Source organism: Brachycentrus maculatus, unplaced genomic scaffold (assembly GCF_059751285.1).
Source record: "Brachycentrus maculatus isolate JH-2025_06_01 unplaced genomic scaffold, ASM5975128v1 h1tg000153l, whole genome shotgun sequence".
Lineage (NCBI taxonomy): Eukaryota > Metazoa > Arthropoda > Insecta > Trichoptera > Brachycentridae > Brachycentrus > Brachycentrus maculatus.
The window spans coordinates 143,568-168,470 of NW_028280906.1; the positions used below are offsets into that span (position 1 = coordinate 143,568).

Here is a 24,903-nt window from a genome sequence, read left to right on the forward strand (position 1 = left end):
TATATTAAAATAAAAGATTGAGACTCCGTGCATTGGATTTAAGTACAGTAATTAAAAGATGCACATGAACCGTCAAACAATATGTACTTAATTCTTCACCTCATGTAGCCAGTTAATACACATGCTGAAGGAATGTTAAAACATTATTCTTTCATTATAAGAGTTATTATCATCTGCCGGCCGACTTTATAGTCTAGATTCTGTTAGTTGAGGATTAAGCGAGTCAAGCATCGAATACAAGAATACAATAAGGGCTTGTGCGCTCTTAATCAGATCTTTTTCTAATATCAAAATTCAATCTAGTCAATTGTTTTCCATTGAATATTTCCAATAATTTATTAAGGTGTTATTTGTTATGCCTCGCATAACGAACGCCTCACATACAATGAGCTTTCTGTCACATACGTGAGTTACACAACAGACTGTACGGAATGGACAGAAGAATACCAAGCAGAGCTGATCACTGAAGAGCTCCAAGTACTTCTATCTGACAACGAGGAGGAGCAATGAAATCAACCAATCTCAACTGCTGCCATCAAGGACATCCTGCTCAAATGGGCAGAGGTACAGGAGTTTACCATCACTTTTTATTCAAAATCAGCTGAGGCTGATGTTACAGTACCAATTTTAGTAAATTGATTTTATAACATGTATTGTTATAGGAAAACGCATTTCACATAAGAAACTTTTCGCATAACGAACTTGCTCCTGGAAAAAATTAACTACGTTATACGAGTCAACTGTGATTTTTTTTTTTTAAATTATGTAGTATTTTCAAGTAAATTTATGATGATATATTTTATGTAAATGTTCATTTTATAAGTTTTGTCCATAAAATGTGCGTAGTTTTTATCTGCCACTAGAGGTCAGATTTTATTCAGCACTTATATGGACAGTAACGGCGATTTATATATCCAAGACTTCGGAGGATATAATATAGTCGCAAACTGTGTGGGCTTGATTGATGCCAGATTGGAAGGCGCCGTGCGTGGTGGAGAAGAAGGTGCTGTGGCAAGCCTCGCCGGCAAACAGCAGGACTGGAACATCGGCGTGGTTGAGCACTGGTACTGCCAGCGTGGCGGGGCCCACTCCCAACTCGTCGCAGTCCCGTGTGATGTGAGAGTAGCACCCGCGGCTGAAAGGATCGTTGCCCCAACTTGACCTGAAATTGGTGATATTCTTCATATACAATCCACTGTGATAATAAATAAGATTTAGCGGTTGGGTGCATTAAACTGCCTAAACCAAACTATGATCAGGCTAATTCAGTGTGGAACTGATAACCGTCTTATTGTCATTCTCTGTTCTATAGTTTTGTGTTGAGCTCAATTAAGTATGAGGTTCCGGGTTTAAGGGTTTCATAAATTATTAGATATATTTCTTTAAATACACTCACTTTTTGATACTTTTAATTGGTGGCATATCGGCAGTCTGGGTGAAATGTTGCAAGACCAATGCACAATCGTAAGCAAGTTTTTCATCTGAAAGTGTTTCCATAATAGCTGTGCCTTCTGAATCCACCCATCCAACTAATGTGTTAGCAGGACCCACTGACAGAATATCAAAACCTGAAATGTGCCTCACCCACTCTGCGCCCTACAAAATTAAATTATGTTAAATAAAATTGGGTTATAATATGCAAAAATGGCACAAATTTCATATACTTCTAGAATGTGCTTGTGAAAATAAGCCATTTTTAAAAATGTTTATCAATTTGTAAGGAAAAAATAAATTTCTAGAATAATTAAGTCAAATTTGATTAATATGCAAATAATCAATTATTAAAGGAACTTTTTAAAATGTTTGTTTTTTTTTTTTAATTGAATCATGTTACAAAAAAAAAATTATCTATTGTGTTATAGATTAATCTGTTAATAAAACACTCTCCTATCATTCATCAATCACTTTGTGTAATACCACTTTAAAAAATACACTACTTTGTGACTACCGGTTTCGGAATAATCATTCTATCATCAGGTCTAATAAAGACATTTGACCTGATGATGTAATGATTATTCTGAAACCGTTAGTCACAAAGTCGTGTTTTTTAAAGTGGTATTACACAAAGTGAACGATGAATGATAAGGAGCATGTTATATTGCCATACTGGAAGTTAACAATGCTTTTAATATACAGAATCTGTTAATTATCACGATAAATCCAATAAAATGAATGCAGCAAACATTCAATGAGGAGCATGTGGATAGTGAGAACCAATTGTTATTACATCATATGTATCATTAACTAATTTCAAGAGAAATAATTGGAGAAAATGCACACCTCTCTTTCAAACAAGTCATCGTCGGTTTGGTGCGAAGTAAGTTTCCATACAAACTGAAAACCTTCAGTGTTTTCCTTCCACCAAGTAGTTTCAAACTGAATGAATATTTTACCGATGGCAGAAAAACCGAGACTCTCTATAGCATTCTGATGCTCTAGCGGCAAGGCCGGCGAGAACATTTCCAAATGGGTGGCTTTCAGCACTCCCAGAGGAATGGTGACTATGACGTGCTCAGTCTCCAAGTACTCCAAGTCATTGAGATAAATGTGCACATTGTTTCCATTGGCGCTGTTGTTCCAACGAATCTGCTGCACAGGGGTATTCAGCTTGACCATGTCGGTCGCCAGTTCATTGAGTAATTCATTCAGAACCGAGACGTAACCATTCTCAAAGTTGATGTGGCTCTGAGAGTCGCCGCCATTGAAGTCATACATACCCCAAGCTTTGGCAGACAAGTGCTTCAGAGACTCGCAAGAATTGTCGATTTCCAAGAAGCGGATGTGCCAATTCAACAGCTCTTTCAAGAACCACATCCCGTGCTCGCAAGTATTTGCTCTAATGTACTTCTCAAACTCGTGTTCCAAAAACTCACCGACTGAGAAGTTACATTCATCCTCAGATGTGGAGAACAACTCGCATTGCTTCAATATTTTATAAACCACGTTTTCCACCAGTCGTACGATACCCGGAGCAAATTTGAAACCGTCGTTTCGCAAAAAGTGACCTTGTCCTTCAAATGACAGAATTTTAGAGATTAGGTGACGTTCCCTAGCAAATTCGCTCAGTTCATTGTTATCTCCGTGAAGCCACTGGGCTCCGAAGTCGAGGAACCCTTCATCGTGAGGGATAGTGTGAATACGGCCACCGATTCGGTCCCGAGCTTCTAGTACAACGATATTGCGAATGCCGGCCATTACGCACGTCTTGGCGGCTGCCAGGCCGGCCATCCCGGCACCTATTATTACCACTTTATAAGGACCCACGTTGGGCGTCACCAAGCGAGGTGTCTGAGGTGCGTATTCCTCACTGTAATCAAATGTATTTTGTAAGAATAAAAAATTTAATTTAAATTCAATCAACACTTTATTCAAAAATCTATAACAAGTAGATAAAAAATTTAAGTAAAAATATGTACATAAATGTTTACATATTGATATACACAACAAATACATGCAATATAAGGCCTTGAGACTATTTCACATATCGGAACTACTATATAAGTAACAGAATCGTAGCAAACAGTGCCAAAGCGCTTTGTTGAAGGAACCTCAGCTGATTCCAATTCCTCTCATTTTACAAATGGGATCGTCTAAACCTGGATGTGAAATAATAAAAAAAAAATAAAAAAAATAATATTGGAATATACATTTTTTTCTATATACATATATATATATATATATATATATATATATATATATATATATATATATATATATATATATATATATATATATAACATAGTTCACAAAAAAATTCTATGAAATAAATAAATGGTTTTGAAAATAAGAGTAAATAAAAAAGAGGAATTAAAAGGTATTTAGGAATTAAGAGAATTTTTATCATTTATAAAAAAAAATCTAATTTTTATATATATATGTATAAATATATATACATATAATATAAACACGAGCAGTATTAGGGTGGGAGTCAACTAGAGAGATAACTCTTTATTTAAAAATACTGTAAAATATATGGATATATAATTTTATATATTGATGGTATAGTAAAATTTGTAAACAATAAATTCATAAATTAAACTAAAATCTATATATATTGACAAAAAACTTACTGTAATGCAGTATCAAAGCTGATGATTCGGTCAGCTTCCCTGAATCCTGCTTCGATAGCTCCGTGAACGGTAGAGAAGTAATGGGTGGAGGATGCTTCACCTGCAAAGCAAAGGACAGGAGTTCCGGCCTTATTGTACAGAGGACAGGCCAGTTCTGCAGCACTGGCTCCGGTGCTCTCAGTAGCCATGCTACGGAACGAGTAAGAACCGCGAGCCAGAGGGTTCAAGTACCAGCTAGATCTGTAAAAGGAAAAAAGATTGTGGGAAATCATAAGTTTACAACTTTTTATATTCAACTTTAACTTTTTTTTATATGAAACAGGAGTAGAGGAAAACTTTGCATGATCAGGTATTTCAAATAATTTAAAGTACGAGTCAGGTCAGGAGTCGGAATAATCGTTGGGTATGTATGAGGAGATGCATTTATGTGGAAGAGGCGAAGATTACTTGCAGACAGAGTGGTGTGGCGTTCTATTCTTACGATAGTTAGTTGGTTAGTTATTGATAATGTTATCTAGATAAAAAATGCCATTGTCCCTATATTACACACAATCATTTTTTGTCTGCGACCTTCCTTCAAAAAGCATTCAATTAATTTACGGGGAAGAGAAAAAAAATAAACAAACCTGAGGACCTTCGTAGGTTGAGAAATGGTGAACTGTTTTCCAAAAAAGTGAATCAAAAGACGTTGGAAACCATCCTCAACTTCTTCAAGAGAAAGATTCTCCATGTATCTGGCAGTGGCTCCAGAAACCCAGCCACACAAGACATTGGGGTTGTGCTCGCTAGTGTTCACCCCAAATATTTCTAGCAACCAAGCATCATGGTCCAGGAAGCATTCTTTGTCTTCATCCTTCCATATGAACCCGACCCACTTGAAACTCGAATCCCACCAGGGACTGTCGTAAACTGCAATTATCTTATCCACTGTCCCGAGAGTAAGACCTTCGATGGAATTCACCTTTATTTCGGGAAGTGGGGGAGTAAACATTGCGGTATGTCTGAAAATATTCATTGTTCCATAGTCACCATGTATGTAAGAAATAATAACCAAAATAAATGAAAACTGAACACTACTTACAACTCTTTCAGCACACCGATAGATAAGGTGATTATGACAAATTTGGAGCAGAAAACACTTCCATCGGTGCATGTCACTTCAGCAAACAGGTTGGAGTCAGTGTCCCAGTTAACATTGCTAACCGTCTTGTTGAGCAAAACTTCAGCTGGGATTTCCTTAGATGGATCAGGAATCTTTTTCTGAAATGATTACACGGTTAAAAATTGCTCATTTGTGAGAAAATGGAAACTTATGATTTTTCATGACCCACATGTGAGGTTATACTTATTTAGGTCGTCATGTTGCGGTATCAGAATGTAAGTGTAATAACAGCATTGTTGATTATATCTCATACTCTCCAAAAACCTAACAGCAAATTCGTGTTAAATTAAACATAACATACACAATGAATAACTGTTATTTACCAGCAATATATCAAAAATCGTCTTGTAGCCACGTCCATTCCAGTGGAGTTGAGAGTTGCCTTCGCACTCCCAATATTCAAGATGTCCGTTTCCGGAAGCGTCGTACCATGCATCGGAAGCATTGATGGAATTTTCGTACTTCTGAAACCATTCAAGAATCTCGGAAGCAAGCTTCGGATCTATATCGGAATACTGAGACCGAATCAAGTGCCAAAATCTGTAAAGAATAAAAGGCAATTCTAATAATCTATGTATAGTCTTTGTTTATGCATACAATCTTAACGCAATATGCAAATGAATGGTCTGTGTTCTAGTTGTTTGCATTCCACATAGTGGAACTAAACAAAGTAATGCAATAAATTTTTACCAATGCCAGAAACAGAAAGGCAAAAAACCAAACCATTATAGTAAAGCAATTATATTTTTTATTTCATAGGAAAAATCACGGAACCATGACAGATTTTGAAGTTATTAGAGATGAAACGCATAGTATTTTAGCTGGATAGCCAGTATTGGATAAGGCTTTTGGTGTGTTTAGCGGTGTGTGTTACGCACATTCAAGTCGCACCTTGACATCCCTCAGTAACAACTTTTGCCTTAAACTTTCAAACCGTTTACTAAAATGATCAGAAGTTGTCTTTCTCGCATCTCTAAAATGATACGACATGTTGTAATATTGATGAAATACCTAGGAGAGGAAGAGACCAGAGGTAGGATACCAATCATGAGATTATGATATTTTCATTAAAACCCGAGCTACTTTGACAAATATTTGGGTACAATTTTTCTACATCTGAAGTTCAAAGCCATTTGATTGCAAAGAAAAATATCTTTAATGCTTCAAATGAGTTGTGATCGTGACAATTATAGCACCGATGATTACTTTTCTCCACCTGACAATAAAAGTATTCTAATGATTGAAATAATGTTTTTGGAACAGCTATGATAAAGTTACACAGACAATCAGCAAACTGATGGCAAGCAGAGTGCTGTGGCAAATGAGCTAAATTATTATTTAAATACTGTACTTCTAGTTGGAAGGAAAGACCCTTATAAGGTGTGGTCAGCGAACGCTAATTACTAAGAAAAATAAATCTGTTGAGTCCTTACAGAGTTTCTTTGGGTCAGAGGCTCTTTGTTCAAGCAGGTATTATGTATGAGCCTTTTACTGACAACCAATCACCTCAAATCAACTTTGAGTAGTAGATTGGAAGTACATTATTATTAAAAATTAACCTATATTAGGAAAACTGACATTTTCTTTGCTTAGAAAAAAAAATAAACAGATATCTGTTTCACCTCTAATAACTATAAATCATATTATTTTTTGACATCTCATCAAAGATGAAGAAGAATATGGAGGTCTGGGCATTTACGGGGCTGACGACCGTCATAGGCTGGTTTAAGTGATCACTTTACACACGTGTAACATTCACCAATTCTACCCATTATTGACAACCACACTACTCAAATTCTTGGAAGTTCAATTCAAGTTCTTTACATCTCACCAATAGATGTCTCTAGTGAAGTTCTAGTGATTCAAGAACAAGGTTTCTAAATTGGTTCATATATATAGAACTTCCAAGAATTTGAGTAGTGTGGTTGTCAATAATGGGTAGAGTTGGTGAATGTTACACGTGTGTAAAGTGATCACTTATGCCTATTGCCTATGACGGTCGTCAGCCCCGTAAATGCCCAGACTTCCATATTCTTCTTCATCTTTGATGAGATGTCAAAAAATAATATGAAAATAACTCCTGTAATTGGAGATAATCCAGATTTTGTGAACAAGTATTTGGACACACTCAAAATGTTGTAAACTATAAATCAAATTCCATTATAGCGTTTTTAAGAAATAAAAAATATCATCAATTGTATCCCGCAAAATAAGATTACCTTTGAGGCGGAAAAACTTTGCTAAATTTGATTAATGATTCATTTTATATATGATGTTTGTACAATGTTTCCACTTTCGGCATTGATATTATCAATATATTGTACTTTTTTGCAGAAAGGTAAAAAAGTAATTGAAATTTCACAATAAACATAACTAAAGGAAAATAATTACTTATGAAACGGAAAAGGGTCGCCGGACAGAACCATTGTTGCCAATGTTATTTGAACAAAATGAGTGTGATTATGTACATAAGTTAATATTTGTAAACATACAAGATTAAATAACTATCTGCAAAGATTATTATATACGCTCGCTTGTTTATAAGTACATATGCCACTTATATGGTATAACATTTTACCTTCAAATAAAGGTAAAATGCGCCTTATCGCTTCCTTCACTTAGTTGCAAGCATAGTGTTCCGAGTTATTCGAGGGCCACTGTCTCTCTAACCTACAGACGTACCTAGTGTGCATACAAGTTTTTGATATTCATTGATATTTGGAAATTTCCGTTAAGCTTGAACGCTTTTAAAGTGTTAATTTATTAAATAAACTACAACAAGCAATAAAAAAAATTGAGTCGGGATACAAAATCCTGCTTCGTGGATATCCTTTACGTAATTCTAACTACTCCAACCGACCATTGAAGCTTTTGTAAGTAATAAAATTGTGTATTTTTAAAGTACATTTTTTAAGCTCCTTTTAAGAGTATTGGCAGAGTAAACTGGTGAACTTTTTGTAGAATAACCATATTTTTTAAATGTAAATATAAAATAATTTTAGTTGATGTATAAAATTACACCAGTAAATACAGCATTTCTCGATCAAAAAACTTTTTTGAATAGAGATTGCAAAAACAACATTTCACACAAAAAATAATGTCAGTTAAGAAATAAAAGTTAGGAACAAACATCAATCATTTGGATTTGTCAACGAATGAACCCTTATATATTTAAATGTAGATTTTTTATTATTAGTCTGTTATTTAACCTTGTACTGCTTCTGGGAGATGTGTAGAATTAATTACAACTATATACATATGATGAGTTTTTATTATTATTTTTCTATAAATCAATAAGATGGTAGAAAGGTCCCTTTTCTTCTATTAACACATTTCGGACGGGTGTTTTTTTTACACCTGCGGGCCGCTGGCGACAGGATTTGATAATTGTGTACATATAGTTTAGACCTTAAGGCGATACAACGCAACATATAATTAAATCACCGGCCGACCGCCGTAGAACGTCTTTCCACGCCCGAAATATTTTATAATTTTATTTAACTCCTTACCATTTGATAATTTTTTTTTTTATCATAACCATATAATTATTTTAAACAATAACTTATTTTTTCAATATGAAAACAATTAAGTAAAATGTTACATGGATTTAGAGAAAATTAAGCTGGGACTTAACAAATACTGGGCCTTAACAAAGAGATTGGTACATAATATTCATAAAAAAAATTAAATAATTCTTTCTTTTCTGACTTTGAAATGAGGCCGGCGCAGATGGTAAAAATACACTTCCCGCCTTTGAACATCAATCGACCGAACGGGTAGAAATACCTTTCCCGTCCTTAGTGTGTCATCTTTAATATGAAAACCACAATGTATAATAAGAAATAATTAGAAGTATTGCAGAATAAGATAATACATATTAATATGTGAATAATATTATTCACATTTCAAATGAAAGAAGCCATAGTACACGATCTGTTGAACTGCATGAGATAACAATGATAAAATAGACCAAGCGCAAGTATTCAACATATTATTACGAGTGACAAGCTTTTGCATACTAGGGAAATACATAGTTGTTAGGAGAGATACATTCAACCTGGATATCAGCAAACACATTTTCTATTATTACACTGAATTTTACTTTATAGTGATAAATTCTAAAATCTGCGAGTATTCAAAGGTACCCAGTAAATAATGTTAAATCATAATAATAAAAAAACAGTTTTAATAACATAGGGTACCAGGATGCCTTTGGATCTTAATAAAGTACAAATTCTGTAATTTTTTCATTCAAACACAAAAGAATTCAGAGTTTAAACTAGTAAGAAAAATAAGTATATTTTTTAAAAAAACGACACTAATATATTGGGAGTATGCATTAACTTGTGCGTTTTTATTTCGAAAATTAAGGCTTTATTGCAAAAAAATGGTTTTACATTCAATGTTCAAAGTATTGTCCATGGGAAGCTACAACATTTGCCCATATTTCTGGCATTTTGTGGATTCCATCCCAAAAGACTTCTCAGGCTTGGTGGCCAAAAACGAATAGAGCCAATTTTTGATTAACTGTTCTGAAGTGAAGCGTATTCCAGTGAGGGCATTCTGCATTGATCTGAACAAGTATCAGAAGGGGCCATGTCTGGGCTATAAGGCGGGTGAGGTAGAACTTCCCACCCACTGTTTTTCAAATAGTTTTTAACCGGTCTTGCAACTTGGCACGTCACCCGTAACGATGGTTTGACTTCAATTCATACAGCACCCAATTTCAAAGCTTTTGGATGAATCCCAATGCTTTGAAACATCTGGAAATGGTTGCTTGATCAACTCCCAATGATTTTGCAAGTTCTTCTTGCGTTTGGCACGCATCTTCATCGAGCAATGCCTCCAATTCTTCATCTTAAAATTTTTTGACTGTCCGGGTCGTTCTTCGTCTTCTAAGTCGAAATTGTTAACTTTTAAGCCGTGCAAACCACTTCTGGTATGTTCAATCAGCTAGAGCATGGTCACCATAAACCTCCACTAAAATACGATGACTTTTGGTAGCACTTTTCTTCATGTTAAAGTAATGAATCGTAGACATCAACAAATGGAGCTGCCAATAATTTAGCAATGTTACCAATATTAAAATAAGTCCACCGTTTCTGTGTCGTCATTCATTACCAACTTACAAAATCAACGTATTTACAAAGGCAAATTTTCCAAAAGAAAATGATAAATAAAAACATTGGTTATATCGGCTGTTATAAACACAAAACGAGTCTAATACAATCCTTTATAGGTTGAGTATAGATATTCCTGCCGTCTGAAAATGATCCATTCAATAATTTATTTTTATCAATAAACATGCTTTAAAACATGTATGCTCAGAAAAATTACTAGACATTTTAATAATTGTTATTTATCAAATCCCTCATTTATCAAAATATTTTATTTTGTAAATGATTTTTATTATTAAAAAGTCTTCTGGAATGAGTGATTCCTTTAAAATGGGTTATATACACTGTATGTATTATTACAATTTAAAAAGAAATTTACAGTGTTAGTGCTTCAAGGGAGTAGTAGACTGTAAATAATGCTTTTTTGGTGAAAGCTTTTTACTTGATACAAAACAAATTACAAAAGCAAGCAGCTAGTTTATTAAAATGTTAGTGTGGTTCACAAGCATTCCCCTCATAAAGTGCAAAATGGAGGGACTCAAATACAGGAAACGCTGCAAATTGATTATTGATGATGATTGCATTGAATATCTATAATAATACGCTATCACTGGCTGAAATGGTTGTAGCGAACACAAAAACCAATAAAAAAAACGGTTATATATCAATATCAATGTACATTCGCTCTGTGAGGAAAAATGTAATAAGCAATAGTAAAGAGAATCAAGAAAGTTGATAAGAATGTGTTGGTATACAGGAATAGAGGACCTCAAAGGTTATCAAATACACCATATATATCAGTCATAATATGTATACTATTTTAAATTGTATATTGGCAATTTTGCATGTATTTCATTATATCTTTAGTTACTAACTATGTGCATCTTTTCTTGGATGCAAAACCCGGACAATTCATTACAAATTCACTGGAAACAATATAATTAAATTATTCCCTAAAACCACATTTTGTAGCTTGTGATAGACATAAAAGTTAATATTTTTAAATTGGGGAGTTTCATTGGTTTTAGTGATTTCAGAGGCCAATTCCCAATCATCATACTAATTTTGTAGCTGCAAGGCACTATTTTGAAATTGTTTTATGGTTACTAGTAAATAATCGTTTTTTACTGCAGTTAAAACACATTGCATGTTATTTAAGGTGATTTATTTTAGTAACTACATTGCGTAATTTAGTGTACTTTATGTTCAGGAGAGACAGATTTGTGTTTTTTCAGAATATTTCCCTGGCAGCAAAAGAATGAGTGGATGAAATTTAAGTTAAGTTGTTGCTAATGTAGAGATTTTTAAAGTTTTGTTTTAGTTTTTTTTTATTTCTTTAGTTAGCTTATATTATATTTAATACAAACTATTATGTACACTTAATTTACATCCTATATGGATTTACATCTTCTTACAGTAAACAAAACATTTATTTTTAAAAAAAAACAACATATTTAAAATTTAAGATAAAACAACATATTTAATGAGCTCTATTTCAGATTTGGACTCATGTAAGTTTTAAAAAAATCACATAGATGAAATGTAAATTTGAAAAAAATAATTTGACTATGGGAAGGCTCGACCTTGGAACTAAAAATTATGTAACCCCTAATCCTACAAATATCGCTGAACTTAAAAATATTTCATTAGTGCCAGATTTAGAGTAGTGGCGGCTTTAAAATATAAATGCGGCCTATTAGTATTTTTATTATTTTATAAAAAAAGTATTAAATATTCAAATTCAAATAATTTAATATTTGGAAATATTAGAACAGTTCAATTAATTATGAAGTGTGCAATATGTCCGACGCCAGCGTTATACCAAAAGATGCAAAAACTAATGTAAACAAGCGAGTTTGGCTTCCAGCACTCCTCAACGCGTCCACATGTTACGGCGCATTGCATTTGTCAAAGATAGCAGAAAGAGAATTGTAAGACTGTAAAACTGAAGAAATAACTTACAATAGATAGTCTTCTTTTATCGATAAAATTTTAGTGAAAAAATAAAAAATGAAAAAATTCTACGGCTACCAATCTTCGACCTAAGTTATAGCTTATTTCACTTGTACGTAAACACGGTACTGCATTCAATAGTCCTTGAGGTCCTCTATGGTCTAACTTTCGTTGATTTACAATTGAAGAAAAATCTGTCATTACTGTATAAAAAATAATGAAAGATAATTTGAATATGTCCAAATTATTGTACATAAATACTGGATTTAACTGTCAAGCGATTTTCATCAAGAAGATATTATAAATTGTGGTTGTCATCGGCTAGTTTAAGTAGGCGAACTGTAAATTGTACATAGTGATCATCGTAAGAAAGGTAGCAAGGCTTGTGAATTCCCAGATTTGCATATTCCCTTCTCAAAAATTACTTTTTCATCTTTAAGATGTGTATAGTATCTTCTTGATTAACAATAATCTCGTATGGAAATGATATGCTGATAAACTTTTTTGTTATTGTTTTCACTCACTATTGCAAGTATTAATTTTTTTTCATTCAAACCCTTTTCCGCACCCCAATGGTGCTTAGGGCACTGCATTATAAACACAGTGTTATCTTGATCGTTAACACACGAAGGAAAGGTGATCAGCCTTCCGCTTCAGGTACCAGTCCAGGGTAATATTGAATAAATACCATTACACTACGGAGGCGGACGAAAGTCAAGTACATGATGTATAAAATGTATAAGGTAACGAGTTAAAGTATTGAATTACTTAAAATAATACATTAATTTAATATGAAGTATAACCATTATGATGAAAAGAAAACAATCTTATTTTAAGATCGTCACGTCCACAGACATTTTAACCTGTCTTTCTGAAAGGCTAAAAAGTCTTATGCAAATATTAAATACAATAAAAGATAACTTATCATTTGCTCTCAAGCTTACATTTTTGTTACCTAAATGTAAATACACATTTTGTCTGCAAATTGAATACGTTGCGAGGAATGCTTTAACTTTGGAGGCATAATGAGAACTGAATATTCATATAATTTTAAGTTTGTTTACAAATCAAGACAGTTAGACAATAACAGAACAATTTTATTTATTGTTTCGGCATTAACTTTGTGGTAAGACATGTTACAATGATTAAAGAAAACACTTGTTTTTTACCACTTAAGTTTTATTATGGACTACATGTTTCAGAAGTTAAACTTCCATCATTCAGGTCTGCATAATAGTTATTATACAGACCTGAATGATGGAAGTTTAACTTCTGAAACATGTAGTCTATAATAAAACTCAAGTGGTAAAAAACAAGTGTTTTCTTTAATCATTGTATAACAGAACAATGTAAAAGTAACAAAAAAATATTTGATTTATATTGAACTAAATTAAATATATATATATATATATATATATATATATATATATATATATATATATATATATATATATATATATATATATATATATATATATATATATATATATATATATATATATATATATATATATACATTAAACAATATTTATACATTTAACAGAGGGAAAGCCCTGTGCTGAAATTCAAACCCGTGACTTGTAATGCCATTAAGAAAATGGTATTTGATAATCCGTTGCTCAAAATATAATTTTGTACTTACTCCTCGGAAAAATGTTTTCCAAGGGAATCGCGAGAGCCCATCATCACTGAGTTGGTGATACGCGTTACCTCCGTCCAAATCTCGCTGAACATAGAAGTCACGTTGGCTGGCATAATGTCGCCAGAAGAATCGATGAAAGTAATCATGTGCTCTCCGTTTGGCTCCTTCAGGACACCTAGTTTTCCGGCCAGTGAATAAACCACGTTATCATTCTCCCCATGACACCTAGGAACAAAATAATTCAACACATGAAGAAGAAAAACATTGACACCCCTTCTAGAACCAGCCAATATCTATTTTTTGGGAAGAATAACCTCAAAATATGTTTAATTACTGAATACATTCTTCTTCTAGTATGAAATGGTGCTCAGAACACTGAACTCCATTTCATACTAGAATTAGTTAGTAATTATTATTTACTTATTATTTTTATAGTGATTCAAGAACAAGGTTTCTAAATTGGTTCATATATACAGGACTTCCAAGAATTTGAGTAGTGTGGTTGTCAATAATGGGTAGAGTTGGTGAATGTTACACGTGTGTAAAGTGATCACTTAAACCAGCCTATGACGGTCGTCAGCCCCGTAAATGCCCAGACTTCCATATTCTTCTTCATCTTTGATGAGATGTTAAAAAATAATATGAAAATAACTCCTGTAATTGGAGATAATCCAGATTTTGTGAACAAGTATTTGGACACACTCAAAATGTTGTAAATTATTTACTTATTACAAATACCTAATCATGAAAACTATAGTGCAATAATTACAAGTATGGCACTCAATGTGTGAATATAACTGCGGAGAAATTATATCTCATTTCTTTAACCCTTTGACTTTGTCACACACGCTTGTGACAGTGCACAGATATATCTGCTATTCGACAATCAAGGATGAATATATGATTAGGCGGTACACAGGATTTAAAACCATGATTCTTGACAAAGGATTCAGGACTCAGATTGTAATTATTTTAATTTTATAAAAACATCACTTTTTATTTATACTCTGTATCAACATTGGTCCAAATAATGTAAAAACCCCATTTTTGGTCAGCATTGATCGGGTTGATTATGTCTTCTTTTTCTTCTAGCCTTTATCAGCATTAGATGGTGCTTAGGGCACTGCATTATATTGACACAGTATTATCTTGATTGTTACTCACATAGAGGCAAAGTGATCAATGCTGCATTTTAGGTACAAGTTGAGGGTAATATTAAAATAAATATTAGAGTGAAGTCATATTTATTTTGACCCCCCCCCCTGGGAATTCAACCCAGACCCTCTAGCATGGTAGCTAAACGCGCTAACCATTACACTACGGAAGCGGAGGCTCAACATTTAAGGGATTGTTTTCTTTCTGTATAAAAAAAAACATCAGATTACAAGCCTAAAGAGATCTCTCAGACAGTTTTTCTTGGTTATTGAGCATATTTTTGTATGTAGATAAATTCTGCAGGTATGTGGAAAAAAAGTTTTAAAGTCAACACATAAAATATAAACAATTACATATTACTTTTTACATTCTACAATTTGAGTGCAATAAGACCCTGTGGATAGCCCCTGTAATGTTGGCCGAAACGTTGACAACTTGTTATCATGGTTTCCATCTACTAAGTATAAAGTGTATAAAGATATTTTTCTAATCTCCGTTTTGATAGGCTTATTTGGTTTAAAAAAATGGAGAAATACAATATCTGTGAGTCAATGTTTATCAAGTAATACATGATAAAAATTATATTTTATCAATTAATCAATATAAGTAGGTACATATAATTAAAATAAGCATGAATGCTGGGAACAGAGTGAATGGTGCACTAAAATCGGTTTTAGCAAATAAAAATCTATCAGCGGAAGATAAACTGGCAGTACACAATGGAGTTCTGGTTCCAACCCTTATGTATGGAAGCGAAGCATGGAGTTGGCAAAAGAAGGATGAAAGCAGACTGAATGCAGTCGAAATGCGATCCCTCAGACGAATGTGTGGCAAAACGATGTTTGATAGATGTTCGAATGATGAAATAAGGAAAGAATGTAAGCCTGAGATAAGCATTATCGATAAAATTACGAAAGGTGTGTTGAGATGGTTTGGACATGTGGAACGTATGAGTGAAGAAAGAACGGTTAAACAATTTTATGAGGCGAATGTAGTTGGAAAAAGAAGCAGAGGACGACCGAGGAAAACTTGGCACAATCAGGTATGTCAAATACTTGAAAGCGGCCGGGTCAGGAGTCGTAATAATCGTCGGGTATGTATGAGGAGATGCATGAATGTAGAAGAGGCAAAGAATGTTTGCAAAGACAGAGTGGTGTGGCGTTCGATTCCCTCTGCCTACCCCTGCGGGGAAGCGGCGTGATGGTTAGTTAGTTAGTTAGTTACTTTTTGAAACACACCTTTATAACTTTACCGTTGTAATATATTATTAATAATAATTACAGTGATGATGAGGGATATATTTTGCTTTTACTTCTAGGGCAATAATTCCATATGGAACTAAATATTTTAACTATGTAGTGTAGGTAAATTAAATTTTCTGCACTTATCGGTAAAAAAAAAACATATTCAATATTTTTTGTTTGGTAACTTTAATTTCTTAACAATATGGATTGACATAAACATTCCAAAGAAAATTTTATGCATGGAATCAATGTTCTGATTACAAATCACTTTTGATTAGTATATTTCATACAACACTGATAAAAGACTCTGTCCTAGTATACTTTGTCGAGAAATAATTTTAGGAACTGCATTTTTGCAATTTTTACATCAATATAAAAAACATATTTCCTTTTATCCATGAACAATATTGAAAAAAAAAATTTCCACATCATGGTAGTATTTTTGAGAGAAAATAGTATTTTTGTACAAAAAGTTGCCAATTACGGTGTGCAGGGCCTCAAGCTGAGCTTTAAGGACTCATTTGGGTCCTAACATTTCAAAAACAGTCATGTCTAAATTTAAAGACGTTTTGTTTGATTGTTAATATCGTACATTTTGGGATTTCAAAAATTGACACAATTCAAATATAAGAGTTAATAAAAAATATAAAAAATTGTGTAAAAAATATTTTTTTAAATATAAAAAATATAAAATGTTGCTTTATTATGACTATTTGTGTACAATGAGACAAAAATGTTTTTCTCAAAATTCATATATTTTGGATGAAATGTTGCAATTTGAAACTTACCATTCTGCTCCTAAATCAATAAATCCATCACCCAATTCCACACTGTGGATTCTCCCCCCTATACGAGAGTCCGCTTCCAACCCAACAGCTTTGAAGTTGTGCTCCGTAAGTTTGGAGAGAGCTGCCATACCCGACGCACCACACCCAACAACGACAACATCGTAAATTTTCCTGGAAAAACAACAACTGTGATACGTTTCACCGTGCCAACAATCCTAGCTCATATGTGTGCCTGCATGAAAGAATACAAAGGGTCGTTTTAGGGGCTGGCTCGGCTCACGCGGCGCCGCAAAGTAGCCGAACTTCAATTTGCATTCAACAGTTAGTAACTGTCAGTTACACTCCGTGCACGCGCGAACAACTATTAGCAATATGGAAATTATTGCCGATATTTAAGAATGTTCAACCTACTAGAACATTCAAAAGAAGAAAGAAAGGAAGAAATTCAAAAGCCGTCTTTCGTCCAAGAATTGTCGATGAGTTTAGTTGGTGATTTTAGGACTACTACTAAGGCTATGTTCATTTCAAAAATCAACCTCGTTTTTACTACAAATCGACTTTTTAATTTTTATAGTTAAAAAAAAGTTTCTCTTAAAATACTGTAAATCTATTGTGGACATGGTGGAAAGTTTTTTTTTGGGGACCGGAAAGGGTTAACAATCAACCCAATGCGACGCCATTAGGTGAAGATAGATTAGAACAGGAAAATAATTCAGAATATTACAATTCAAAAATGAAGTTTCAGTTCTCCATAGTGAATTTAAAAAACTGTGCTAAAATAAATATTATTTTCACTTAACATTTATTTTAAAATACGTTATAAAAATCCTACAGCATTCATTTTATTTTAAACTTTCAACAACTTGATACGATATGTTACAACAACTGGATACAAAATGCAGCTACAGCTTATGTTGCACTGTCATTCTATTACATTATTCGTGTTTGTGTCAAAATCTAATTTATTTCATGAATAGCTTAATCAAAAATAAAATGAACATTGCATTTGCATTCAATCTAAATTTTAAAAAATAGTTAAACATTGGTGGTGTGTTTAAGGTATATAAATTTAAAGATTGTGTATAAAAACAAACACATAATAAAAATAATATACAATACTGAACAAAAAGACGATAATCAATATAAGATAAAAACCACGCCCAGTGAAAAATCTAAAAATAACTTCAATGAAAAAAATTGAATAAAAAGATGACATTTTTTTTATTTTTTTCAAAAAAAATCTTAAATTATAGTACATTTTTAATGTGATTATTACAAAATATTAAACAAGAAGCAATGTGTGTATAATTTTCATTGAAAAATTTAAAAACATATCTTACTATATTTGGGGGAGGATTGAAGTAAGCATTTGATATTTGGGACAAATCCAGACAAAATAAGAGTTGTCATTAAACAAAAAGTAAGACTTTACTTTCATTACTAAATCTGAAGCAACCAGTGAAAAAATGGCAGACAAAGGGAGAAAAATGTATGCCATATGGGGTTGGATTGGAGGCCAAATATAAGGGTTGAATGATTAGTAGTGAGGTATACCCCGGGAAATGAGTATTACCCTATTAGGACACAAACTTGTAACGAAAATATCAAGATTTATCTCTCAAGTTCTCTTTTAATAACATCTCCATTTTGAAAAATCAATAGGACTCCCTACTGGAAAAATACAAAATGAAAATTTTACTCCTGTTAAATAAATCCGAAATTGAATTATAACTACACATCATCGTTGTAACGCAGCATCAACGATAATGCAATAGTGATTTGGTGCAACTAAACTTGCTTTATTATTAAATTGGCTCGCCAGCTTACAATGTTTTGGGGATGAACATCCCAAGCATATTTTCCAAACGAAGATATAATCATTATTGGTCGAGAAAATAGACATAATATGAAAAATGGTAGTGACAAACAGTAATCCAGAAAAATAATAACCTATTGTTGGGAAAAAAAAACAAATTTTACTAACTTAGCGTTCATGTTTGCGAGGACCTTTTCACATCAGCAGCGAAAACAGCGCGCGCAAACGAGAGACTGAATCTCTCCGCTCGTATCTTTGCTCAACACTTACTTATTTTCACTTATACTTAATCACCGGGAATACAAAGATATATCTGCGGTAACATTCAATCTATATTTCATTATTATCTGTTCTGTATACATTAAGATTTATTGAGTTTGTGTTTAGGTTATGTCACAAATTACTTTTTTAATGTTTACTGGTACGTTGTCAGTTGTGTTTATTATAGGACTCTCGGAAGAAGAAATATAACACCTAAATTATACAGAAACCCATTTATATCTAGTTCTTGTTATCAATTATTTGATATGCGGGCTATATGAATACTGACGTAAATCGTAAATTTAAACGTCAATGTCAAACTATAGGCACAGACTACACTATAGATCTGTATCAAAGACAAGAATTTAGCCTTGCCCATAGAGACTTTTTCGAATGCGTTTTTCGAAACCGGAACATTATGATTCCAATATGTAGCTATACCTACATTTTATTTTGTCTCAATTCTGTGGATTGGTCTGCAATAATGAATAACCCTCTTCAGCTCCTCATATGTTGAACAGCCCATATCCTCGTATAAGACGCAAAGATATTCTCGGAATGGGCGTCCTACATACAGGTATTTATAATTTTTTACTACAATAATACCGTTCGTGCAGGTATAGGCAGAGAAGACGGAATACCACTTTCGTATGTCCTAATATAGAGGTACTAACTTTCTCTATATCCATACATCTAGTCATAAATGCCCTCCACAAACAATCACATAGGCTTTTGATACGACTCTAATTTACGTTTTCCCATTCATATTTACCGAATACAGAAAATGACAACTAACGTCATTTTCTCGCCATCCATCAGCTTCACATGTCTAAACGGCTATAAATAATCTTTCTTATTTTTTCAACCACCGTTAACTTCGTATTATATTTTATAACATCATATTTCGTTATTTTTCACTCATTCATCTAAAGCAGTGCTCCGCAACCGGTGTGCCGTGAGCAGGATTCAGGTGTGTGGCAGTCAAATTCAATGTATTTGACTTTTTTTGAAATTTTACATACTGTAATAAATAATTTGAATAATATAAAAAAAACATATAAAAAAAAAAAAAAAAATATATATATATATATATATATATATATATATATATATATATATATATATATATATATATATATAATATATATATATATATATATATATATATATATATATATATATATATATATATATATATTTATATATATATATATATATATATATATATATATATATATATATATATATATATATATTTATAAATATATATTTATATATATATGTAAATATATATATTTATAGATATATAATAATAATAATTTGAATAACAAAATAATTTGTCATTGTGGGTTAATACACAAAATTATTTTTCATAACATTGCCTTTTTTCAAAATTATAAAATAATTTTAACTAATTTATTTGTTAATGGTCTTTATATTATATATATATATATATATATATATATATATATATATATATATATATATATATATATATATATATATATATATATATATATATATATATATATATATATATATATATATATATTTATATATATATATATATATATATATATATTTATATATATATATATATATATATATAAATATATATATATATATATATATATATATATATATATATATATATATATATATATATATATATATATATATATATATATATATATATAAATATATTTATATATATATATATATATATATTATATATATATATATATATATATATATATATATATATATATATATATATATATATATATATATATATATATATATATATATATATATATATATATATATATATATATATATATATATATATATATATATATATATATATATATATATATATATATATATATATATATATATATATATATATATATATATATATATATATATATATATATATATATATATATATATATATATATATATATATATATATATATATATATATATATATATATATATATATATATATATATATATATATATATATATATATATATATATATATATATATATACACTCATGTTTAAAAATTTAGAAGGTAGGTACGTATTGTACATTGACAATTTCTCAGTTCAACTATGGTTTATCTATGGTTACAATTTTTGGCGATCGGGGCGACGTGCTTCACGTTTTTTTTTACGCTTTTCATGAAGAATAATGAATAACAATTTATTCGAATACAGTGCTTGAAAATCAAATAAATTAACGTAAGTATTAACAAATATTGAAAAATAAAATGAGTTCTCATATATATAAACGTTTTGAGATAATAGGCTTAGGCGTTTTTAACTTTATTTATACTATTACGGGCTTGGTTCTGTTGACACATTCTTTTAAATATTAGGGATTTCTTGCAACTCGATGTAATTTCTTTATTTCAACATAATGTTGTAATAAAAGAAAATTATATTTGTATATTTTGGCTATATAAACATATAATATCTCATGCACATTTTCACTTGACTCTATAACTGGTTTTTTTTATCAGTTTTTTTTGTTGGGCTTGTCAATTACGATATTCTTATTTAATTATGCAGCGAATAAATTCTACGTACAATTTATCGTTATTGACGTGTTTGAATATAGAATATCGTAGTTTTACCCTTGTGGGACGTGTACTGATGTGGAGCAATTTTTTTTTACAACGTCGAAGTTTCTCCACACGGATATTATTTTCAATTATTGTCGATTCATTTATGCATTAGTTCATGTTGATATTTTTCTTTGTTAACTAACAGCTTTAACGTCGCAACACGTATCATATTATTCATCATGGATTAAGAAATTTTATAATCCTGTAATGTAGTATAGGCCTGTTAAAAATGCTTATCAAATCATTATTTATACTTGTCTATAGCAATACTGTATTTACAGTGTTTCCACACAAAGAGTAACAGGGGTGACAGATTTCAATTAGAACTCTCGATAAGGTATTTCTTAAGTAATATAATAATGTTTAATTTTTAGAAACAATCTTAGCTCTTAACTGCTTCGCGATACCACATAAATATTAAAGGTTTAAATTTATTGTAACATAAATATGCGGGTTAGTTGTGGTCTTTGGGTAGTATGGTATTTGGGTAATTGGTATTTGGGTATTTGGGTATTATGGTATTTGGGTAGTATGGTATTTTGGTATTTGGGTAGTATGTTTTCTAGGGATGGAAAGATTGATAAAGACATAGAAAGGAGAGTGAATGCTGGGAACAAAGTGAATGGTGCACTGAAATCAGTTATAGCAAATAAAAACCTATCAGCGGAAGCTAAACTGGCAGTGCACAACGGAGTCCTGGTTCCGACTCTAATGTAAGTGAAACATGGAGTTGGCAAAAGAAGGATGAAAGTAGACTGAATGCAGTCGAAATGCGATCTCTCAGAAGAATGTGCGACAAAACGATGTATGATAGATGTGCGAAAAGTGAAATAAGGATGGAATGCAAAGCTGAGATAAGCATTATCGATAAAATTAAGAAAGGTGTGTTGAGATGGTTTGGACATGTGGAACGAATGAGTGACGAAAGAATGGTAAAACAAATTTATGAGGCGAATGTTTGTGGGAAAAGAAGCAGAGGAAGACTGAGAAAATCATGGCACGATCAGGTATGTCAAAAACTTGAAAGTGGTCAGGTTAGGAGTCGTAACAATCGACGGGTATGTATGAGGAGATGCATGAACGTGGAAGAGGCGAAGAATGTTTGCAAGGACAGAGTGGTGTGGCGCTCTATTCTCTCTGCCTACCCCTGCGGAGAAGTGGCGTGATGGTTAGTTAGTTAGTTAGTTTTTAGTTGTGGTCTAATTTTTGCAAGCATATTTTAAATTAGGACTAACATAGATTTAAAAAATATATATTTGCAAATTTGTTCTGTGTCAAGTAAATGTACCATGCCAGCGACACCTCAGTAACACCTTGTTAATTTAATACGGGATATTCTAGAATAGTCGTCAATGTTTGCTCATTATTAGTTCCTGAATGTGTACTACAGCCAAAACGTCGAGTGGTCTAAAAAAAAAGTATTTTAAATTATGTATTGATGTCTTCATTATAAATTGATCAAAAGATATTTGAATAGAATTTTCTTTTTCATTGCCCTCTGTACATGAGATATACGCTTTCCATTGGAATTCCATCTTTCCGTGATGATGAGAACTTTTCTTATTCAATGCAATGACTGACATCATTTTTCACATGTGCCGGGTGTATGATAGCCTAGGGTAGTAAGAGTTCATCTCAACAATTTTATTTTCATGATTTTTGTAATGATCTTATTGAACTTATAAATAGGACTAAATACACTTTTTATGCTCTTGATTTGATTAATATTATCCCCAACGGTTGTCTATTTTGTGTTATTTTCATAAATTTGGTTCCACTATTGTTTTTCAGGCATTTTCTGTAAGGAGGGTGAATAACTTCATTTTCTGCATTTTTAAAAATTCACTCTTGAGTTGTGTCATGCGAACTACCCCATTGTCCTGTGGCAACAGCATGTAACGCCCAGCCTCTCCACCTCTATGGTTTTCATTCAACATGCAATGTAACAACAATAACTCTTGCATAATAAATCCCTATCATTGTTATTTATGTAAATAAGATGTTTACGATAAGAACACACTCATTGTACCATTTTATTTAACAATTTTTTGGCTTTGTGGAAATGAACTCACCACATTTTCACTACGTGATCCACATCAGAATCGACAACTCTATTTTCACACAGCTCCTGCAGTTGTGGAGCATTTTCTGCTGTGAGTTGTTTGTGTCACAGTATACTTAAAAACATAACCATACATTTTACAAAATGTCAGGGTTGTCGCAACTTAAAAAAAAAACAATATGTTTTTTGCGCAATTCACAATAAAAACTAACTAACTTACCATCGTACTGCTCTTCCACAGGGATAGGCAGAGAGAATGGAATGCCACACTAATTTGCCTTTGCAAACAATCTTTGCCACTTACCATATTCACGCATTTCTCATACGTACCCGCCGATTATTCAGACTCTTGACCTGATCACTGGCAAGTATTAGAAATACTTGATCAAGTTTTCCTCGGTCTTCCTCTGCTACAATTTCCAACTTTTTTCTCCTCATAAATTTGTTTGACTTTTCTTTCTTCACTCATTCGATGCAAATCATCTCAAAACACCCAATCCACAATGATATTCCATAAAATTACTTTTAAAATTACAAATTAAAATGAAGGAATATGTAAGACATAATATGAGAAAACTGCCAATCCCGTATTGCAAACACATGTGGACTCATCCAAGTCTTTTAGGTAAATCTCAGTGTACAAGACGTCTTTGTCTAGACAAGACTGTAGAAAACTCCATAGGAGTGGTCTCTTCCGACGGTAGAACAAGTGTGGTGCGTAAACAAAACTCCAACATTTTGAGTGAACATCAACCTCTTCTTTTAGAGTTTACATCCACTTCTTCTTTTAGAGGTTTGTCTGCAGGTAGGATAATAAGGATAGGGAAGGTAAACTAAAAAAACCAAATCACAAACACCCGGAGAAATTGAAAATAAATCCGTCTTGAATTTATTTTGCGATTGATGTTAATCGAACCCGTGACGCCAGTTTTGCAGTCGAATGTCTACCCAACTACGCCACAACATCTATCATCTAGTCATACATGCTCTCCGATTGT

The 24,903-nt window shown here is 32.1% G+C and overlaps 2 protein-coding genes across 3 annotated transcripts in view; one reads left to right on the top strand and one right to left on the bottom strand.

The window, feature by feature from the left end:
• Positions 1-746: 746 nt before the first annotated feature.
• LOC148308645 (uncharacterized) lies at positions 747-24,400 on the bottom strand. 2 transcript variants are annotated; one of them, XM_088261325.1, is made up of 11 exons: positions 24,126-24,400; positions 23,916-24,020; positions 17,132-17,302; positions 13,945-14,169; positions 5,556-5,772; positions 5,152-5,330; positions 4,697-5,071; positions 4,071-4,310; positions 2,281-3,307; positions 1,397-1,596; positions 747-1,162 (listed from the first exon to the last, which is right to left on the bottom strand). In XM_088261325.1, the coding sequence occupies exons 2-11, from the start codon at positions 23,918-23,920 to the stop codon at positions 907-909; spliced, it is 2,895 nt and encodes a 964-aa protein (XP_088117451.1). In that variant the 5' UTR covers positions 23,921-24,020; positions 24,126-24,400; the 3' UTR covers positions 747-906. The 2 variants fall into 2 exon arrangements, with proteins under 2 accessions (XP_088117451.1, XP_088117450.1); XM_088261324.1 differs by lacking the exons at positions 23,916-24,020; positions 24,126-24,400 and adding an exon at positions 19,116-19,544.
• Positions 21,339-24,903, top strand: part of ago (F-box and WD-40 domain protein 7) — a 31,549-nt gene continuing 27,984 nt past the window's right edge. Inside the window, exon 1 of the mRNA XM_088261326.1 lies at positions 21,339-21,457. The gene's annotated coding sequence lies outside the window, so the exon portion shown is untranslated. The remainder of the gene's footprint in view (positions 21,458-24,903) is intronic.

Excerpts from the sequence above, each read along its gene's own strand:
- LOC148308645 (XM_088261324.1), bottom strand. Across the intron at positions 5,773-13,944 it reads GGAAAACATTTTTCCGAGGA|ATTTTGGCACTTGATTCGGT; the intron begins GTAAGTACAAAA and ends TATTCTTTACAG. Across the intron at positions 3,308-4,070 it reads AGCTTTGATACTGCATTACA|TGAGGAATACGCACCTCAGA; the intron begins GTAAGTTTTTTG and ends ATTTGATTACAG.